We start from the raw sequence: 22834 nt of genomic DNA on the forward strand, positions 1-22834 counted from the left end.
TCTTTTGAACCAATTAGCCACAGATATCTACATCTGCAATTACAAACTTACGGTGAGTGCTTTTGGCATAAAGTTTTACAACTAGAGAAACTACGCATTAAACATCTCAACTTCATTAACCGTCTAATTTTCCTCATCCGATGCAGAGATAACGAAGTCATCCCAAAATTCATCAAAATCAAACGCATATTCCATACAAACAAGGCCTCCAGAATTTATCATAAAATGGAACTAGCTTTTCTAAGAGAAAGAATTACATTTACTAGAGCAGAATTAGCATTAATGAACTGGCCACATCTCTTCCATCCTGCCTATGGTATAACATCGATAGTGTTACATTCAACAAAGCAATAGCGATCTCAGAAGAGAAGAAACATACATTAATTCATAAGTTCAACATACTCCTTCAGAAGAAGGAAATATATAAAAAACAACTAGATCATTCAAAAGTAGTTATTAACCTTTCTTCGAGAGTCCTAACAAAAGAGGAGAATAACCTTTTACTTAAGGGTTTTAACTTCGCCTTAACCCCACGTTTCCTACCAAAAATTGATATCATAGCACAAATAGAAAAAGGAATTAGAAATCTACTGGACAACACAGCAGATCTTATCCGTATAGAAAGTACAGCTTTACTATTAAAAAGCAGATTACATCGTAGGAACCTACCTTACAATGAATACGCTTGCCTTAAAAAGTTAAAGGATGGCAAAAATATTGTCATAATCAAAGCGGATAAAGGCAACGCAACTGTCGTTGTAAATGCTACAGAATACGATAACAAAATGAAAAGTCTCCTGGAAGATACAAACCCTTAGACAGAGACCCGACTTAACAGACACAAAAAAACAAATGATCTAATAAAAAAAAGTGCCTCTTTGGACGGAAGAACTTAAAAAATTCTTACAATCAAAACATCCTTTGATACCAAGAATATATGGTGTTCCAAAGATCCATAAGACAGATATACATTTAAGACCAATAGTAGATGGAAGAGATTCACCGACTTCCAACTTGGCAAAATACCTCACCAACGTGATTTCACAACATATAGGAAAAACATCTTCCTTCATAAAAAATAGTAAACATTTCATAGAAAAAGTGAAAGATATACATATTGGTCCAACAGACATCTTAGCAAGTCTAGACATTATTAGCTTGTTTACAAACGTCCTGAGACAAGAAATTTTGAATCTCCTAGAAGACCTCTTCCCTCCGGACATCTTAAATCTCTTTAAACGTTGTATAAACAATACTTTTTTCACCTATCAAGACAGAATCTGGGAACAAAAAGGAGGACTGGCCATGGGTTCATCATTATCACGGTATTAGCAAACCTATTTATGGAAAAATTTGAAAACAATGCTCTTAAGAATTACCATAAAAAACCCAATAATGTGACTACGCTATGTGGACGATATTTTCATCATATTCAATGGAACAACAGGTGAACTTATCGATTTCAGAGATTATCTCAACAATTTGCACAGCAATTTAGAACAAGAAAAAAATAGGAAACTTCCTTTTCTGGATATTCTATTAGAAATTAATGAAGAAAGTAAACTCTCCTTCTCAGTATATAGGAAGCCGACAAACACTGGAAGATTTCTAAATGCAACCTCACACTACCATCCTTCACAAAAATAAGCTTAATTAAAACTCTTCGAGACAGAGCATACAATATCTCCAGCACACAGGAAAGATGTAATGAAGAACTAAAATACTTAACACAAATCCTCCAACAGAATGGGTATGAAACAAAAACCATCAAGAAAATCCTTAAAATGCCTCCAACTAACAACACAATAAAACAGGATTACAAAAATGCAATCTCGCTTCCTTATATCAAAAATGTTACAGATAAGCTAGCCAAATTAATGAACAAACACAACATAAAAGTAGCCTTCCTTCCTATGGAAAAAATCTCAAGATTCCTACATCCACAAAACCACCTCATCATCCTCTTAAAAAACCAGAAGTCTACAAAATTCATTGCTCTTGCGGGATTTGCTACGTAGGACAGACAGGAAGATCTGGAGAAATACGCATGGCTGAACACCAAAAAGACATACAATACAAAAGAGAACAAAAAACGGGTCTTGCTTTCCATACCACTTCCACTGGACATGATGTACTCTGGTAAAAAATGACGATGTCATACATAGAAAACAACAATTATATAAGAAAATTTAAAGAAACTGCTAATATGCTGAAAAACCCAACCCAATGCAATAAAAATCAAGGTTTAATTCTCCATCAAGTGTGGTCAGCTCTAATAAAAAATCTACCTCAATCTGAGCTCGGACTGTATGAACGAGAACAAGAACACATGACATCGTCCAGTATTGTTCAACGTCAATAACGTTTTATATCTGCATTCTGTTATTTGAGTTTATGAATAGCCAGACGGTTATGATTTGTATTTATTAATTCTCTTGTTTAAACTTTAAGTTATACTATTTATCACCCCGAAGATGTAAATCCTATGATTTACGAAACTTGTCAGGAACTATTATTTCAGTATTTTGTATAACTGAATAATAAAAAATGTGGTGTAATCAACCGAAATGGAACACATGTTATGGTCAAGTAAGTGTAGTGGGTTAACCATGTGTTTTAATTTCTGGTTTTTCAACTTTTATCAGCAATTATGGTATTTAACACATTCGCTGCCACACTACTTCGGCATAGTCTGTTCCCGTACGCCAAGCAATTTCACTTCTTCAAGGTCAGTACGGTAATCTCGTTGCCGTTGGTAAGCGTCAGACGAGTATACTCGTAGTTGGCTTGTGCAGCGCATATACCTTATATGAGAATACACAGTTTTGATGCTAGCTCCACAAGCCAAGCATTTTCACTTCTTCAAGGTCAGTACAGTAATCTCGTTGCTGGCGGTAAGCGTCATACGAGTATACTCGTAGTTGGCTTGTGCAGCGCATATACCTTATATGAGAATACACAGTTTTGATGCTAGCTCCACAAGCCAAGCATTTTCACTTCTTCAAGGTCAGTACAGTAATCTCGTTGCTGGCGGTAAGCGTCATACGAGTATACTCGTACCTGGCTTGTGTAGCTGGTTTACCAACTACGAGTATACTCATAGTTGGCAGCGAACTTGTTAAACAGTCCTGAAGACTTAGACTTATATTAGATTTATAAGTATAGCATCATCTGTATAAAATAAAAAGCTGTGTTGAATGTCTCCTTTTCCAGTATCGGATTTAATGGCTTTCCTTCATATTGTGATCCATATAGATGATAAATAATACTATCGGATTGTGTGCACATTAGTCTTATATCTCATTTTGCTTCAAACCATCCTCATATACATTCTGTAGTTAAGTATATTTCATGTATTGTCTATTTATAATGCTCCATTTAACTGGTGGTGGTGTTTTGAACAGCTTTTTTCTTGAAATAAAAATTTGGTCCTGATGTACCCTGTTTCACCTGATCCTAGTGTGTTCTTCCTCCTATTTTTCTTCCACAGTTTTTCTTATCCTCTTCTGAAGTATTATTACATAATTCTTATCTAGAACACTTATCATGGAAATTCCATTCAGTTATATTTCTACTTTTGTATATGGGTTTACAAGAGTTCTACTTCATTCATCTGGGATTCAATCTTCTAACCAGCTCTTCTAAATTATGCATTGTACTCACTGCTTAATTCAGAAAAGAGAGTGGCTGAATATTCTCAGTGCTGCCTGCTTTTTCACATTTTGGGCTATTGTTGACTTATTCTCTTTTGAGTGGTGACATGTACTCCTAATTCCATTTCCCTTGAATATTTTTTTGCATAAATAATTTTTTTAAAAATAAATAAATGTGAACTGATATTTTTATGATATGAAATGTCCTTATTTATTAATCAGGCAAGAACCACATATAACACATTAGAAAGAGAAATATTTAATTGCTGTCACACATTCTGTCATGTACATCTTCAGATTAAGTACAAATAGAAAAAAAATAAGTATTAACAAAGAGATTTCTAAATTAATAACTGTCATACATTAAATGATCTTAAACCAGATGTTGAATATGGTATCGAGATGTCAGACACATGACTCATTTTTGCTACATGCTGTGTAATTTCTTTCATAGCCTAATTCATTAATATGCAGGTCTTTGATAAATGCTGACCAGAACTGGTTTAAGATGAGATCTTAAACCAGCTTTGATTTAAGATCTAATCTTAAATTTTTATTTCACTGAATTGGACATATAATTTCAGTAATAACTTCTTTAAATCTGCAAATATATTTGAATTCTATGTATGACATTTCTGTGAGTTGCCAAAGTACCTGATGTTTTTCTTTGGTGGTATGAAATCCTGACTTATATGCCCATTTTTTCTCTACATCTTTGATATATTTCTCTGAAGTTGTCTCCAAATTGACCTATCTATCCAACATAACGGATACTGTAAGTACAGAAAATTTTGTGCACTCTTAGTCATTTGAGAGGAGGGTGATGTGATGATCTTAGCGTCAATGACACTTTTTTTGTGGAGGCATGAAGATGACTTAAGTTGGGTTGCTTAAGTATTTTAGCTATTTTATCATATGGCATTTTTTATGTAGAGTAAAAAAAACTGCTTTTCTAGTTGTCTAGCTGCTTTATGTTCGTTGGAATATGTAATAGTCTATTTAAGAGATTATCGATGTTTAAGATTGTATGCATTTTCTAGGAGTCTATCTTTAAGATGTTATTTCTTTTTTGTTGTTTTCACTGGATATTATGAAAGTCCCACTTTGAGTGTTTTGAGTTTTTTTTTTTTGATAGAATGATGATGATGTGAACTAGAACATAGATATTTTCTAGTTTTGAACTCTTTCCTGTAGACTTCAAATGAAAGATTTCCATGATTTTTTACTCAGGGGAGAACATTATAAAAGAAAGTCATTATGCTTCTTTCAACTCCCAGTGTGAACTGCATTTTGTGATTTAAGTTGTGAAATTCTATAAAATTGTGGTAATTATTCAGAGCCTGACCAAATGATGTCATTAATTTACCTACACATCTTTATTATTTGGTTAGGATCCAAGGAATGCCTTCACAATTTCACAGACTTCCTGAACAGCCTAAGTCATAAAATGCTGTTCACATTGGAAGTTGAAAGAAGGATATCATTTCCTTTCCTGCATGTTGTTATTAATATAAAAATATCTCTGCTAATAACTTTTTTCTGTTTTTACTTAATCTGAAGATGTACTTCACATGATGTACAAAACTAGTCATTTAATATTTTTCTTTCTAATACATGATACATGGTTCTTGCCTGATAAATAACTAAAAATAAAAAAATTAAATAATTAAAAAAAGTCATAGTTCACCTGCAGTATTAATATATTGTGGGTTTACAATATTTTGTGGGTAGATCTGCATAAATGAAAAATAAATAAATTGAAAACAATAGATGTTTTAAGGATATGTTGTGGACCAAATGAATTAAATAATGGTTAGCACATAAAAAAAAAGAAAAATACACACACACACAGTGCTTTTTTTTTATGGTATACTATAAAATAGATGTATTACATTTAGAAATTAGTAATATTCAGTAATTTTTTACGTTTACCTAGCATGAAAATAAGATTAGTTGTTTAATGAAATTCATTTTTCACCATGCCTATTGTTTAGATATTTGTTGTATGAAACTTTTTTTATATATTTAAAAATTTTCTCTATAAAGTTTTCATTAAAAATTATTGTTGCTTATTTTTTTTTATTCTTGTACAATACATTTCTGCTTAATAAATCGTGTGTTATATACTTAATTTTCTATTCTTATGCTAAAATCATCATCATACTATGAAGTAAGAATGACAGTAAGTAATTATTTTAGTTTTATTTTCATATTCTTTTAATTTTCAATTTGTCCTAGCTCAAAGAATGAGTGATGACATGTATTTGTTTTACAAAACATGCACTATTGTTGTGTGTATGTACACACATGTGTACTTCTACATTGTCAGGAAGAGAAGAAAGCATCACTTAACAGCATTCAACACTGACATGTATCTCAGTGTGATTTTCTTTCTTGAACTTGTATAAGAAACTATAACACATTTTAGGAATGTTAGTCAAGTGAGTAGTATTTATTATCCTACTAGTTTCACCGATTTTTGCTATCGGCATCTTCAGGATACAATTGGTAAGCGATATGAAGATAACAGACTAGGTTTTAACTGACAGTTCTAATTCATACAAAATTAGTACTGTGTGAGACAATGCACGTGTTTCAGGAACATGATTTATTTGTTACGAGACTTAATGTAATTGGCGTGAAAGTTCATTTCTTTGATGTTTAGCGATCTGAGTAAAGTTTTCCAATTTTCCAGTAGGATTAGACCTTGATTCTTATTTAGGTTTCCTGTTGAACAGGCAACCATAGCAGCCTCCTTGAAGGTTCTGGAATGGTAGTTCTCTTCTATATAGGGCATATGACTCTTATCCCACTCAATAAGATGGTTGGTAGAGGCAAAGTGGGAAGAAAGGCCTGAAATTTGTCTTGTTTCTAACATAACCTATGTGCTCCTTCTGTCTTGTTTCGAAGCTTCTAGAGGTCTGACCAATGTAATTAACACCACAGGAACAAGGTATATTATATACTCCAGAGTACTTGTAGAATAGATGAGGATCTTTCGGTGATCTTAAAAATTTCCGAATAGTATTGACTGGCTTGAATGCTACTCTAATATTGTGTGGTTTTAGAAGGATAGCCAATTTTTTGGAAATGCTGCTGACAGATGGAATAGTTATAGTACTGATGTATTGGGTGTCATCACATTGTCTTTGTGGTATATCCGAAAAGAGAATCTTGTTGCAGAGTCTTTTAGGATAACCATTTAAGGATAGCTCTCTGGATATTGTAGTTAATTCTTCTTGTAAGTCATCTTGGTCTGTGGTGTACTGTATAGCTCTTTTCTTAAGCATATGGATAATGCTAAGTTTCTGGGATATATGATGTGATGAGTTGAAACGGAGGTAACGTCCAGTATTCGTAAGTTTTCTATACACAGACAGGTTGATACTGTTATTGGTTTGTTTCTTTATTAGAATGTCTAGGAATGGAAGTTTTTCATCTTTTTCAATTTCTGATGTGAATTTGATGGTATGGTGGAAACTATTGATTTGGTTGAGATAATCCATTAGTTCTTCTTTCTTATGATTCCAAATGATAAAGATATAATATACATATCTGTACCAAGTTTTAGGTTTTGGAGTAATTTGAGATAAGATTTTATCTTCTAGGTCTTCCATGAATAAGTCAGCACAAGAAGGAGAGAGGAGGCTACCTGTGGCTAATCCAGTAAGTTGTTTGTAGACGGTTTTTTGCCAAATGAAATAGTTCGAAGTTAAACAATGATTGAACAACATAGTGATGTTTCTTGAGAACAAGTTGTCTAAGATGTTAATGACTTCCACAGCTGGAATGTTTGTAAACAAAGATGTGACGTCAAGACTTGCTAGTATATCATCTTCAGTGATAGGGATGTTTTTTAATTTTTCAATAAAATGTGAGTTTTTGATATAAGTATCCGAATTGTGAATGTGTTATTGTAAAATCTTGGCTAGATATTTAGACAGTTGGTAAGTTGGAGAATAGATTCCATCAATTATTGGACGTAGTGGTGTACCTTCTTTGTGTATTTTAGGAATGCCATACAATCTTGGAGTCAACGGGTGCATGGATTTTAGCTTTCTTATTAAGTCTATAGGCCAGTTTGTCATTCTACGTAATAGTTCATTGGCATCGTTATGGTTTTTTTGCATAGGATCTGTACTGAGAACGTCATAGACAGGCGTGTCTGATAATAGATTGTTAATTTTCTCTTCATAATCTTTTGTATTTAAGATAACAGTATTATTGCCTTTGTGATCTTTAAGTATGATGATGTCTTTATTATTTTTTAATTTGAGTAGTGTTCTTCTTTCCATTTGGTTAGAGTTGGTGTTATGAGATCTTGATGGAGCGGAGAGGATTATGCTGCTTTTTAATCGTAAGTCATTAGCTATTGGGTATGGTAGCAATAAGATGGCTTTTTCTAAGTTGCAGATGAACTCTATTTTAGGAATAGCAGTAGATTTTAAGGCAAAATTGAATCCTTTTTTGAGAATTGAGATCTCAGGTTTTGTTAAAATGTGTTTAGATAGGTTCATTATCACTTGATTATCTGGTAGAGACAGTTTAGAGTTAATGTAATTATCATATAGCAAGTTGAATTTATCAATTTGCGTCTTTTTGCTGTAACTGAAGGTTTTGGCATAACTGTTGTTAATCATATTATCTAAAAGTTGACAGGTAGCAAGGTTATTAGAGATGTCTGTATGTTATTAGAGATGACTAAAGCAGATAAATGTAATGCCACTATTTTGATGAATACTATGGAGTATAATCATATGGATAGATCTACCTATAATGCAATCAGCATAGACCTAACTCAAAGGCAGTTAAACAAATTAAATAAATTATTGGACCAGGTGCATCCTTAAGGTACATCTACTGTTGATAAATGGAAGATTCATCATGCTCATTCTCAACATATCTATGGACTTTCCTGCATATGCTCTTGCTAAATATTTTTTAGTCTTCTTCAAACCTTACTGGTCACTAATTCTTATATTTAAAAAAAGCATTAATTTCAAATATAAAATTGAAGATCTCTGTTTGCTGCACAACGAAACAGTGATTTCTTTTGATGGGCTCTTTCACCTGGCAAATTAAAGTCAACTTTTCAGTACCATTTTTCTTGAACCTTGTATTTGTCTGTTTCATAGATGATGTCTTCACAATGTGGTCACATTTACAGATAGAATTGCTACAATTCTGAATGAAAACTCCACGTACTCAGTTATTGCATAAATCTAACAGCAGCCTTTACTTTTTAGTCGGTTTAATAATCCACTGTTCTACAGGAAATATTCAATTTTCTGTTTGTCAAAACCTTCCTTTACTAGCAGATACATCCATCTCAGAAGATAGGCACTATCAAAACTTATATAATCAGCAGAACGTATGGAGTGATGTACACTGATTCCTTTCTGTTAGAAGAATTAAATAAAATAAAAATCACCATGACTCTTAACAGATATACTCACCATCTGGAAAATTGTTGGTAAACATTACTCCTCAAGTATACCACAACTGTACTTTTCCATGTTTCTTTTGGTTTATTCTACCTTAAACATTGATATTTACTATAGATGTTATTGCTCCTGAATATTTTCCATCACAATTGTCTCTCTTTGGTATTTAACAGTTTTTTGAGGTGGTTATTCTAGGCAGCCAGAATATTCCATATTGTTGACCTATATAACTTATATTTCCAGCCTGTTTGGCCAGCCAGCTGACTGCTAGTTTAAATCTCATTGCAGATATGGATGTTTGTAGGTGAGAGATGAATCTTAGCACTGTGCTTGCTTAGAGGCCCGAAGTGGTTTAAAGTTCCTTGTCTAATTAATTTTCCATGTTTAATTAATCCCTGGATGCAGGGTTTCCAGATTACTTTCAAAAAATAATTAAATAATAAATATTATTTAACCATTTAACTGCTACCGTCGAGTTAACTCGATTGAAGTTTATTTGACTTGGGTTTCTGTCCTTGTATGACATCTAAAGAGAAAAATTTAAACTGGTGCAACTAATCATATTAAGCACCTCCATAGCGCAATTGAAAGACGAACGTTACATTGCGCCCTTCGATTGGAAAAGGCCTCAGTTTGATTCTCGTCATGATGGGAGAAATCTTTATATATGGACTTTTTCAATCGAGTTAGCTGATCTCATACGGAGGTAGCAGGGTTTTTTCTCCCAGAAACTTGGGTTCTTCATTCCGCATACAGACAAATTGGCCCTTCAGAACACATGCAATTTACAGACAAAAAATAAAATACTAGTTGGGGTGGAGGGCAGTAGATGGCGTGAATTGTGAATTGTAGAAGAAGATCCTGGTGAGTCTACATAAATTAATGTGTGTAATTTGCTTAATCAAGTGGACACCCCCTTGATTATGCAAATTTTATAAAATTTGCATAATCAAGGGGCATAATCAACACTCACAAAAATGGCAAAACTATTATTGCCATTTTTGTGAGTGAACAAGTGTATATCAAGAATGTATGATGCTCTCCTGACTTCTTACTTCAGTAAGAATTTTAATTTGATTTATAAATTTTTTGCAGAATTAATTCAGCACATGGGACAATGTCAGTAGAATATAAAATCAGCAGTTAAAGGGTTAAATAATCAACTTTAACATATGCCTTCTTGCTGAATCATTCAGTTTTTGCTTTGGATTTTGCCATAAGGTTCATAAAGTTTGGTTCTCATTTTCAAATCTTCTCCACTTTTTCTATTTGCATATATTTTTGCTTTTACGCTTAACCTCTGCTAGTTTCCTTATATTAATGTGCTAATTTCTGGTTTCAAATTTCATGTATTTTCCATCCTGAACCAGTATAATGATATCACAATGATTAATATCAATAATAATGAACTTTCTTTATTTCTATCCTGTTTTTTCCATGTGAATTTATGCACTTCCTTTTTGTTGGAGCCTGTTTTTGTGAAGGATATTAGCATGGGTAGTAGTTATTACAGTTTACTCTCACTGTAACAAACTAATGAAACGTTCCTAACCAAGTTCTCATAGATATAATGCTATACTAAAAAAGAAATTCAGTTTGCTATAGTGAGAGTCAGCTGTAATTCATATCACATAAATCCAACAGGTACACACCATTATTATTAGTTTTGTTCTTCTAACAGTAGAGAAAGGAAAATTTAGAGAAAAATTTTCCTTACTCTACTATTAGTCTCCAACAAGATACAGTTTTTCCATTTTCTGTGTCAATTGTCCTCTCTGATGAGCAGAAATTCCTATGCTTCTTCCCTATTAGAATCTTCTCTCAGACTACTGGCACAAATAGTTAATTGTCCAATTTCTCATTTTGAAATTTGTCCACATCAACCTACTTGAAATTGGCTGCCTTTCTTGAAGTTTATGATCATGCTTAATGTGGAGTAGCACTATTGCTACTCCTTCCTTTCTTTGATCACTATTGTCAACATATATATATATATATATATCTTATATCTATAATATCTATCTTATAATTATTTAAGAGTTCTTACCTGTTTTTGTCTTCTTTATCTCACTGAACCGAATTATGTCAACTCAGTACTTTTCTTACTCTTCTGTGTTTGCATTTATTTTCCATTCATTTTTGCCAGAAACACCATTGCCTATCTTCTGTTAATTTTTCGATTTCTCCAATATCTGACTTTTCATTGGTCATCCTGCTTCCTTGACAAAATGAACAAGGTTCTTTTGTAATCAACTCCTCACTGGACATCAGGTTGTATGTGTTGGATCATTATCTCTGGTTTAAGCTCTTACAGAATAGATTGATCAACTAAGTCTCATATTGCCAGCCCATTCTCATCTGTTCAGTATTCAGCTGAATACTAATAATGGAGCACACCAAGAGGAAGTGAGGATTGGATATTGGGTCAGTTCTCTGCATCCTTTATAGACTTATGTGAAGTTCTTATCTATTTTGTCTTGAAGTTTAAAAAATCTTCTATCAATGCTTATTTTTCTTAGCTTTTTTTTTTCTCTCATGTGTTAAGTATGCATGCATAATTTTTCATGGAACATTCAATAAGTTAATTTTTCTCTAATTCCTGTATCCATTTCTACAACTGATATGGAAATACACCATTATATTAGAAATATCCCTACTTGAATAATTTTTTATTTGATCTGACAAACCCTTCTGGATTAACAAGAATAATGTCAAGATACAAATGCTGTTTAGCTACTGCAAACTTATTTTCTGTTTATCTCCTCCTGTTGCCTTGTCAGAAATGCCTCCAAAGAAGAAAGCCAAGAGGAAAATTAATTCTCCCCATTGAAACTATACATGTCCTTGTTCCTAAGCCTTTGAAATTCATTGAAATGCCTTCACAAAATAAAAATGTATTGTGGTATATTCATTTCCCTTGTACAACTCTGCAGTAACTATTATAAAACATGAGCAAATTGCTAAATCAAGACCTATCTTTACATTTATAGAGAGTACAGATTAGTACAAATATGTACGCTCTATAGAAGAACAAAGTGCCACTCCACTGACCTCTGGATGCAAAAACTAATTAGTCTCTCCAACACCTTAATGACCATCCCAGGGATAGTGACTGGTTTTTAATTGGATGCTTTTGTCTTAGCTGCACCCTTGTATAATGAAATTATCTTGCCCTTCTTCTATTCATTGGGCATTGTGCTTATCTTGAGACCTAAGTTTAATAACCAAGTCTGAAGCACTGATAATTTTCTTGCACATTCCTTCAGCACTCTTGCTGATATTACCATCCATTTCCACTGCTGTGTTTGGAACAGGCTCTTGTAATAGCTTGATTTCCTCCAACTCATCTACCCCTATTGCTTCATCTAGTTCCACCTCAGCATCTGGCATTACAAATAAATGAACATACATGATCCAATCACCAGACCATCATGTATTCAAGTTACTCTTAAAACATTATGGATTAAAATAAGTTGACTGAATTAAGTTATCAACCAAATTTCTTACCTCCCTGCTGCCTTCCTTGTCCTCCAAAAATAATCCCATCATTCTCTTTCTCTCTCACTCACTTTGTCATCATTTCATATCTCACCTTGGTGCATTTGTCCTTTCTTTCAATGAACAATTTCTCCAAGCTCCTAACACCATATCCATTTAAGTATAATCCTTCCTACAAATACTACCATCAAAAATACTCCATACATCAACATATGTACCATTTTCTCTGCATAGTCTGCCTATTGAATCGTTAGTGATCACAGCTCTCTCCATTTCAGCACATGTAACACTTTGCCAATAGATCCACATTTCTCGACTTTTTCACTTATTCGCAACTCTTTTATATCTCCTTTTATACAATTCCTATCTCTGTACAAATCATTTGTTACAACTAAACATGGTCATATCCTCCAGTTGTTCTACCTGTGTGCAGCCACAGTGGCATCATGAATTGTTGCTCCTAGAATAGCTTTCATTTTTAGTTTAATCATTTAGTACATCTTTAATTATGGATTCACTACATGTTTTTACCTCTCCCTTTTTCTTTATAACTTTTTGTTCTGTCATATTTTGCCTTGTAAACAAGAAATACATTATCTAATATTCTGCAATATTGTCACACCACTTCACAAAATATAAGAGAGTGCATGAGATTTAAAATGATTTTCTGAAAAGAAAAAAATATATATATAAATTTGAAAAAAAGAAATCAGATTATAGATTATAGTAACTTTAAAAGGTGAACTGAAGGATTCAAATATTAAAGCTATTGGAGAAAAAAAATTAAGAGTTCAAAAACTAGAACTAAATCTTGGAGATCCAGTGGCAAAATTTGAATGAAATTTTGATCCATTCATCCAGAGAAGCATGCAGAAAAGTAGTTTGCAAGATTAAAAAAAAATCTGCACTTCATGATAGACTTGAGAACTTGGAGGCAATTCTAGAAAATAAAACAATATAATGAAAGATTTTTTAAAATAAGTCTGCAATTCCCTCAGAGAATATAAAGAAAAATGTAACAAAGCTAAGCCATGTGTAAAATTAGCTATGTACAAAAGCTGTGGGAAGACTGCTTAAGAATATTGAACAATATATAAATATCATGGGTGTGGCAGAATATTTTGGAGGATATGAAAAAATAAAACTTGGGCATGGAGGAAAGAGTTGCATGATAGGAATTGTAGCTGATGAAGGTGACATAAAAACTGAAAATAACTGCTAATATCTTTTGGAGTCACATAGAACCAGAACTCTGTTCATTTCTACATAAAATCAACACCCTACATCCTTGAATTAAGTTCATGCTAGGAAAGAATCATCAAAAGGAATTTCCTTTTTCTAGATGTATATATCCAGCAGAAACATGTTGGATCCATTTCCACTTTTTTGCTGCTGAAAACCAAATTTTACAGGATACTATATTTGCAATACATCAGCACTATCCATCTCAAAAAGTGTCATAAAATTCCTATTATATAGAGCATACAGTAATCTTTTAAGCAAGAACTGGAAACTATCAAACAAACAGCCTTACTAAATGAATACAACCCAAGAATAACACAGAAAATAATTAAGAACTCTCCTATACAGCAACCTAGACAAGAAGTCTCCAAAGGACTCCTGTATCATATATTAATGGCATCTTTGAATGAGTGGCAAAAATTATTTGATTCTAACTGGCATATACAAAACAACATGTTCAAGCAACTTGTGCTATGAACGAACAGGGGGAAGATCTGTCAGTAAATATACCCACATTCCAGCTCATCAAACTTCACAAATCTGGCCTAGCTCAACACAGGATTGAAACTCTAGCCATAGGATCCAGTGGGAAAATGGCCAACTATTACACAGATCCATGTGTAATAGTTGGCCATTACACATGGATCTGTGTAATGTGAACACAGTGAACACTCAACTGTATATATAGAGGGATTCCAATGTAATGCATGTGCTTTACTGTTTCTTTTATTCAAATTCCTTATCATTGTTCTCTGCTCACACTGATCTTACAATACATGAGATGAAATATCTGAATAATAAATACGTTTTTACTGTAGTACACATGTGAATCAATAAATACAAGGTGATCAAAATTAAAGTATCCCGGTTTAGGACTTTGTGGAACACCATCCAGTGATCTAAATGCTGCAAAACTTGCAGGAATGCATTGTTCAGAAGTGATATCTGAGAAAAAAAAAGGGGGGGGGGTTTCCAAAATTCACCATCAGAAACATTGTAAACATCAAATGCATGATATTTGCATATCACACAACTTGGCAGGTGCCAGGAGTGCTTGAAATGATGGACATGAGATTTTTCCCTTCATTCTGGTTGTTAATACCATCCACAGTCATGGCACTAAGTTTGCCACAGTGTGCTTTGCTTGTGAAGCAGTACTAACTAAACAATTGCAATGCTGCTGCTGCATTCTGCAAATTTCGTTGCCTGAACAAATGTTAGATGAGATCCACTGTCTCCACGTGTTCTGTGACTAATGATTAGTCATTTTGAAGAACTGGGATCGTTGGGAGTTTGACCTGGCAGTGGTCGCAAACCAATCAGTTCACAACAAGTGAATGAAGTTGCTACTGTTATTGTGGAGCTGGCATGAATAATAGCTTTGGTTCCTGCAGCTGCATGTGCCTTACACAACATAAATCTTATGGAAGATTCTACTTTTCTACCATTCAAGAGACCTGACACAGGAATTGCACCTACAGGACTTTGAAAGTTGATTGACATTCACTTTAACATTCTTTGCTTGGATGAGTGGAGTTGGATGCTACATGGCTGTCGATGATTTTATAGGGAGACGAGACTCACTTTCACTGCAACAGAGCTGTGAATACCCACAATTGGGCTACGTAAAATCAGCATGCAGTCCAATAAATTCCTTTGTTGGATTTGCCTAAAGCTACTATCTAGTGCGAGTTTACAGCTTCTTTTATCATTAGACCATTCTTCTTTGAGGACATTTGCCAGTCGATTCTGTGACCTACTCAGTTACTGCTGAGAGGTATCAGGCACAACAAAGATTGTTGCTCCACAGCTACAGCAGCATTTGTGCATGGATTCAATCATTTTCATGCATGATAAGGCCCTCTATGCATTGCATAGTCTGTGTATGGAACGTTCTTCGAGAACATTTCATGGAATCCATGTATTTACCACTGCAAGACCACCTCATTCACCTGATCTGATCCTCTGTGACTTCTGGCTCTGGGGATTTCTCTAAGACGAGGTTGATCAGTATCATCCTGATAACATGTCAGTGCTGAAAGACAGAATAATGCAGCATGTGCTCATCACCAGTCCCGACCATCTGCATTCTACCATTGAACATACTGTGCAAAGGATTCGGTTTGTGGCATACCAGGAAGGGTAGCATATTGTACAGCCTGTAAATGCATAATGAAAGTGAATAAAAATGTGTTATTTATGCTTGTGTCACTTTTCTCCTTAGACATGCAGAAAAAATTACTACATCCTGCATTTGGTACATCAGACGGAAATTCACTACCCCTAGTAGTGAATTTCAAACTACTTGGTTTAAGACCTCTTCAGATCTAACTCCCAACGATCCCATTCTTCAAAATGACTAATAATTTGTCACAGAACACATTGAGATAGCTGACCTCATTGCCATTTGTTCAGGTGATGAAATTTGTGGAATGCAGCAGCAGCAGCATTGCAATTTTACAGTTTCACTTGCAAAACACATTAGGGAAAGGTTAGTGCTATCACTATGGAAGGTATTAACAACCAGAATGAAAGGGAAAATCCCATGTCCATCTTTTTAAGCACTCCTGGAACATACCAAGTTGTGCGATATGCAAATACCGTGCATTTGATGTTTACAATGCCCTGATGGTGAATTTTGGGGCTTCTGCATGATGCATAGTGTACTCCTGCAAAGTTTCGCAGCATTTGGATTGCTGGATGATGCTTTACAAGGCCTTAAACAGGGATACTTTAAAATTTTGATCAACCTGTACTTCAGAAGTTAAGAAACTGTGGAAGAACAAGCTGGATTCTTGCCTAACAGAAATTGTCTGAATTCTGTTTTTACTACGACAAAAAAATGTAAATAATTGGAATATAACAATCGCTTTTATTATTATTATTATTAGGTGATACCTCCAAGGAGTCCAAAGATTCATCAAGGGAGGGCACTTACTCTACAACTCCATCTCCACCACTCAATCCACCAACTACAGCGAACTGCATCATCTACACCAACTCCATCTACTGATCACCACCACCACTAGTATTTTCACAGACAATCACAAACATCCATGCCCACATTGAGATTTGAACTCGCAGTCTTTTGACTGGAGAGCAGGTATGCTAACCACTCGGCCAACCAGGCCAGCACTTAAAAGTATATACAGTAGAATCTGGTTAATTGGGACAGAAGTTTATTTGGAACAGGAGATACAGCACTCAAGATTGTCCATTTTAGGCAATCACCTGTAAATGGTTGGTTGGTTTAAGGCTTATTGGCATAAGGAATGCAAAGTTCCAAACTACAGCTTGCAAATGACTTGTTAGTATTGTTCCTACATGTGTTTTAGATGACTTTTTACTCTTCTCACCAACTCAGGCTATAAAGCATATTACCTTCTAAAGGTGGACAGTTTATAACTAGCGTTTTTGCAGGCACTTGTGTTATCTTTCATGCTCAGCCAATGCCCAATAAGAAAGGTGTTGAGATTTTTCATTGCTCCGTTGTTGTTGTTTTTTTTGATAATTTTACTTTTAATTTTATAAAATTTTGGATCCTTACCAAGATGCCATGTAAAGATTAATCAGTAGCCAAAAAAATTACTTTACTAGATCAAATCAAAAGCCAATACTAGTCATCATTGTCTGTGAAAAGAATGGACACCCCATGGAAAAGAAGGAACATTCCAAAATGGAAGCATGAAGGTACAGAACCTGATGTCAAGGGTATTCTAAACCACTGGTTCTCCATTATAACTGGACGAGGAGTGTGCATCAGTAGTCCAATGTTATAAAAAGAAGTCAGAAGAGTTAGCTAAGAAAGCTGGATCATGATGATTTTAAATAGGGTCACATTGAAGGACTTCAAGGACAACAGTCAACAACAAAGTGACAACAGTCACTCTGTTTATATTGACAATAAGGGAAATTTAAATATCTACATATTTTGGTATTATAAATGATTTGTTACTCAGTGAAATGTTAGTTTTATATCTTTTTAACTATTAACATGAAACTTTGCATAATTGGGGCAGCTACTTCCCTTTATGTGTCATCCGCGATCCAGGAGGTTGGTTACCATGATGTAACTCATAGTTGACTACAGGCAGAATGACATGCAGTGAGGACTCTATCTCTTTCACATATTGTCGCAAGTATTCATGGCTGTAAATCCGTGCATCTGTGTTCACAGGGCTGATTTGCTTGTTCTGGTGGATGAAAAACCCAAGATTCCACTTGAAAAAACTCCTACCTCCGTGTGAGACTGGCTAACTCACCTTTACTTGAAAACGACAAGATAAAGGTTTCTCACATCATGGATAGGAATCGAACTGAAGTCTTTCTGACCAAAGGCTTTTGTCTATACTGACTGAGTTAGGAAGGCTCTCAGGCATCTGCTTAATTGGACCAAAATGTTCTAGTACAGTTTTGTGTTCCAGTTAACCAGAATCAACTGTACTTAAGTTGCAAGTCAGCAGTTGGATTTGAGATAAAGTAAGATGATTTGATGTAAAATCAGATGTAAGACAAGTGTAGCCTTATCTCCACTATTATTCATCATCTGTGGATCACATTTAAAAGTAAGCATTAAACCTGATGTCAAAATTGCAGGTGTTAATTTCAGCTCTTTATTTTGTTGAGATGATGTAAATAAATAATCACAAGTCTTCTACTGTAAGAATGAATGTCTTTTGGTGGTAGATAAATTTCTTGCCCAGTGGGAGACCTCCACCACCACCATGCTTATTTTGATGACTGAATTGGCCTAACAAAAGTTTCATGTTTGGTTTCTAGAGCAGGCTTTCTGGATCATCTAACCCCTAGTCCACTCTTGATACTAATGTTGATATAAGCTATGTATCCTTTGATGGAGGGAAGATTTAGCCAGCCTGGCTGAGTGGTTAACACATTCATTCTCCAACCATCTGGTTGTGCATTCAAGTCCGTCATAGGCATGGATGTTTGTGATTGTCTTTAGGTGGGAGACCAGCCTGCCCTTACCATTGGAGGGCTGAAGTAGCTTGAAAAGTTCTATGTTTGGTCTGTAGATCAAACATAGAATCAGACTGTGTAAAATAAATAAATAAATATTACAAAAACAAACATATATAAAATTGATAAAAATGGCAAAAAGAATCGTTAGCTCAACCACAGTACAAAATGTGTTATAGGTTGCGTATAACCTTTCATGGGTGGGAACAACAACAACAAAAAAAAAAAGTATTAAATTTCATAACTTCCCTAAGATATTTGCTATGAAAATCAGCAATAAAAAATAATAAGTGATAAAAAAGGGGAACATGCAGTACAGGTGCATTCTCGATGAAGAACTTACAGAACAAGTAAAACGTTTCAGGTTTTTTTTTTTTTTACATACAATATTTAATGAAGATTGCAAAACTATGGAAATGGATAATAAACAAATTAGTTTGGTGGGGTGCCAGTATAATAAATCATGTAAATTAAGAGAGGGGAAAAAAACAGCTAAGACCCTTAAACCAGATGTGTACAAGACAGTGTTCAAGCCAATTTTAACTTAGACTTGAAAATTGAGTTCGAAATAAAACCATTCATTAAAGACTAGAACTCATAGATGTAAGAGTTTTGAGAAAAATTAGGGGATAGTGAGCAGTTATCAGTGGCTGAATGATGTTAAAAATGATATCAGAAAGGAATGTAATGTTATCATTCTGGATTGTGGGAGTAAGTAGAGTTATCTTAATATGGATGGCCACTTAAACAGAATGCGAGGTGAAAGGATAGCAAAACAGGTTTGATACCAGGATGGTATGAAATAGACCTAGAAGAAGATCCACATGTAGGTGGACCAATTCAGTTAGTAATGCCTAATAAGACCCTTAATGTAATTTATAATATTACTCAAGTCCTGACAAATAACAGACTAATTTAGAGGAAAATGGATATGCAATTAGAGAAAATGTAATTATAATCAGGTAGTCTACACATAGTATTCTGTACTCTCTTGAGGTTATATCATGAAATATGGTTATATCAAGAAATATGATGGCATTACCCATTAACAACTATTGATTTTAATTAAATAAATTCTATATATGCTGTTATATCATTTTACCAATTATTTATCAACTCTCTTGAGCTTCATTATCTTTTTTCAGAGTTCACCTGTCTCAAATAAAGTAAACTGTGTAGAAAAAAACCGGTTTTACTTAACAGAAAATAAAAAGTAAGTTTTACTCAATGGTTACAAATAAAAATATTAAAGGTAAGTGATTCTGGTACTAATATTTTATGCTAAATTCTTCTGCTTACATCTCAAATTTTAGAAGAATTTTTGATATCTTTCAGTCAGCCATCCTCTTATCCGTGCTAATCTAATATTGTATAATCCAATCCATCATCAAATTCCTGACATTTACCGTCAAGGGGTGTACAGGATATGATAGTACTACATTGAAAAATTTACATCATTACTAACTTCCTACCTACAATTTTCTGCTAAATCAATCTATTACCTGTCAAAGCTAAAATCAGATCTTATATTTAGATATCTATCTTCTAAGGAAGATACTTTTTACCGTATCAATCCACCTATATCTTGGTCTTCCTCTGGGTATTTTTCCTGCCAACCTGGCAGAGAACACTTGTTTTGGTAATCTTTCCTCGCCCATTCTGTTTAAGTGACCATACCACCTGAGATTAGCTCTGCTAACTCATTCCTGGATGCTGACAATGTCAAGTTCTTAACTAATATCCTCGTTTTTAATATGATATTGCCATCTGTTCACGCCTCTAATCTTTCTCAGGACTCTCATATTAGTGGTCTCTAGTCTCACCCAGCTCTCAGATCCATAAGCTAAAATTGGTTTGAACACTGTCTTGTATACAGCTAATTTAGTGTTTTGACTAATTTCTCTCTTATTCCATATAAATTTATTCAGTTTACTTCCACCCATACCAGCTTTGTTGATTCTGTTGTCTATTTCCATATTTAATTTACCATCTTCACTAAATATCCATGCCTAAGTAGCTGAAATGTTTTACTTGTTCCACAGGTTTTCCATTCACAATGCAGCTGATATTTTCAATGCTTCTGCCTATTTTCATTGTCTTTGTTTTTTTAATGCTGACCTTCATACCATATCTATCACAACAGTTACTCAATTTAGTCAGGGAATCTTGCAGACTTGTAGTAGATTTATTTAGAAGTATAACATCATCTGCATAAAGCAAGGAGCTGACATTAACATCTCCAATTTTGTTATCAGGTTTAATACCACTTTCCTTCATAATGTAATCCATATAGATAATGAATAACAGAGGTGATAACATACATCCTTGTCTCACACCAGATTTAACATTAAACCATCTCCCTGTACTTCAATTCTAACTGCTGACTTACAACTCAAATAAAGACTAAGTATTGCTTGATATAATGATCCACTGACACCATACAACTGTAGCGTTTTGAATAGCTTCTCTCTTGGCACATTGTCATATGCTTTCTCCAGATCTACAAAACTTAAATACAGATCTTTGTTATATTCCCGTGACTTTTCAACTATTTGTCGTAAAGTGAATATCTGATCCTGACAGATTCTATTTTGCCTGAATCTAGCTTGTTCCTCACCAAGCTTCTCTTCCACACTCCTTCTCGACCGTTTTTCAAGTATACTGCCATAAATCTTACCAGGAACACTTAGTAGAGAAATACCTCTGTAATTCTCACAATCAGTTTTATTTCCCTTTTTATATATTGGTATTCCAATCATCTGGAATTAGTCCTTCTGTCTAGGCCCTCTGAACTATGCAATGTAGCCACTGTAAAATTTTTATACCTCTATACTTGAGCATTTCTGGTCTACTTTCATCTACTCCAGCTGCCTTTCCACATTTCAGACTTTTGATGGCTTTTTCTACTTCAAGTATGGATATGTATTCCTGACTGCATGCCTGGTCAGTGTTTTTTACCACTATGCTGTCATCACTGCTTGTTTCATTTAGCAATTTGTCGAAGTAATTACTCCATACTTCAAGGATATCTTTTTCTCCAGTTTTCATGTCACCTTTATCATCTCTAACTCCTTTTACAGCACTCTTTCCTTCATTCCTAAGCTTCTTCAACAACCTCCAGAATATTTTGCCACCTTCTTGATATTTATTTTCTATATTCTTGCAGAAGTCCTCCCATGACTTTTGTTTAGCTAGTTTTACACAGTGTTTAGCATTCTTGTATTTGTCTCAATTTTCTCTAAGAGCACCAGCTGACTTATTTGCCAGGATTTTTTGATATGCTTTCTTCTTTTCCTTCACTGCCTCTTTAACTTCTTGTGTCCACCAGGGAGTTTTGATTTTTCTATCCTTGCAGACATCCTCACCACATGCCTCTCTGGCAGAATCAATCATGGTTTGATTCCTGTTCTCAAACTCTTTCATTTTTTCTTGAATAAGGTTTGTATATTTTAGTCTACAGTTCACATCTGAGAGGTGCTCAATTTTTATTCATTTTAAAACTTTCTTACATATTCTTCTTTTCAATATGAAATTCAATTTTATCCTGCTTAAGATTAAATGGTGATCACTTCCAATTTCAAATCCTCTGTACACTCTAGTGTCCTGCACCAGAGAGGAAAACCTCACTATCAACAATAACATAGTCAATGAGACTTTTCTTATTCCTAGCCTCTTCTCTCCATGTGAATTTGTGCACATTTTTATGTTGGAACATGGTGTTAGTAATAACTAGTCCATGTCCTGAGCAGAAATCCAACAAGTATTTACCATTATTATTAGCTTTGCTCTTTTCTCCAAATTTTCCCAAAATATTGTTGTATGTCTGACAATCATTTCCTACTGTACTATTTAGATCCCTAACAAGGACCAATTTTTCATTGTGTCAGTTGCTTTTTCTAAAGCCTCAAAAAAATTCCTCCACTTCTAAACCTTAGTAGAACCTTCTGTGGGACCATAGGAATAAATAAGTCTCATTGTCCAGTTCCCCATTCTGATATTTGCACACATCACTCTACTTGA

General features: G+C 34.2%; 1 protein-coding gene across 2 annotated transcripts in view; it reads left to right on the forward strand.

Moving 5' to 3' along the window:
* Positions 1 to 22834, forward strand: part of Sas-4 (spindle assembly abnormal 4) — a 527986-nt gene that overhangs the window by 199190 nt on the left and 305962 nt on the right. Inside the window, exons 10-11 of one of the 2 annotated variants that reach the window (XM_090396928.1) lie at positions 7957 to 8010; positions 19960 to 20027. In XM_090396928.1, the coding sequence (XP_090253054.1) occupies positions 7957 to 8010; positions 19960 to 20027 (122 nt within the window). The remainder of the gene's footprint in view (positions 1 to 7956; positions 8011 to 19959; positions 20028 to 22834) is intronic. The other variant, XM_090396929.1, reaches the window with a different exon arrangement.

The sequence above is a fragment of the Typopeltis vanoorti genome, chromosome 8 (assembly GCF_054136105.1).
Source record: "Typopeltis vanoorti isolate ZY-2024b chromosome 8, IOZ_Tvanoo_1.0, whole genome shotgun sequence".
Classification (NCBI taxonomy): Eukaryota; Metazoa; Arthropoda; class Arachnida; order Uropygi; family Thelyphonidae; genus Typopeltis; species Typopeltis vanoorti.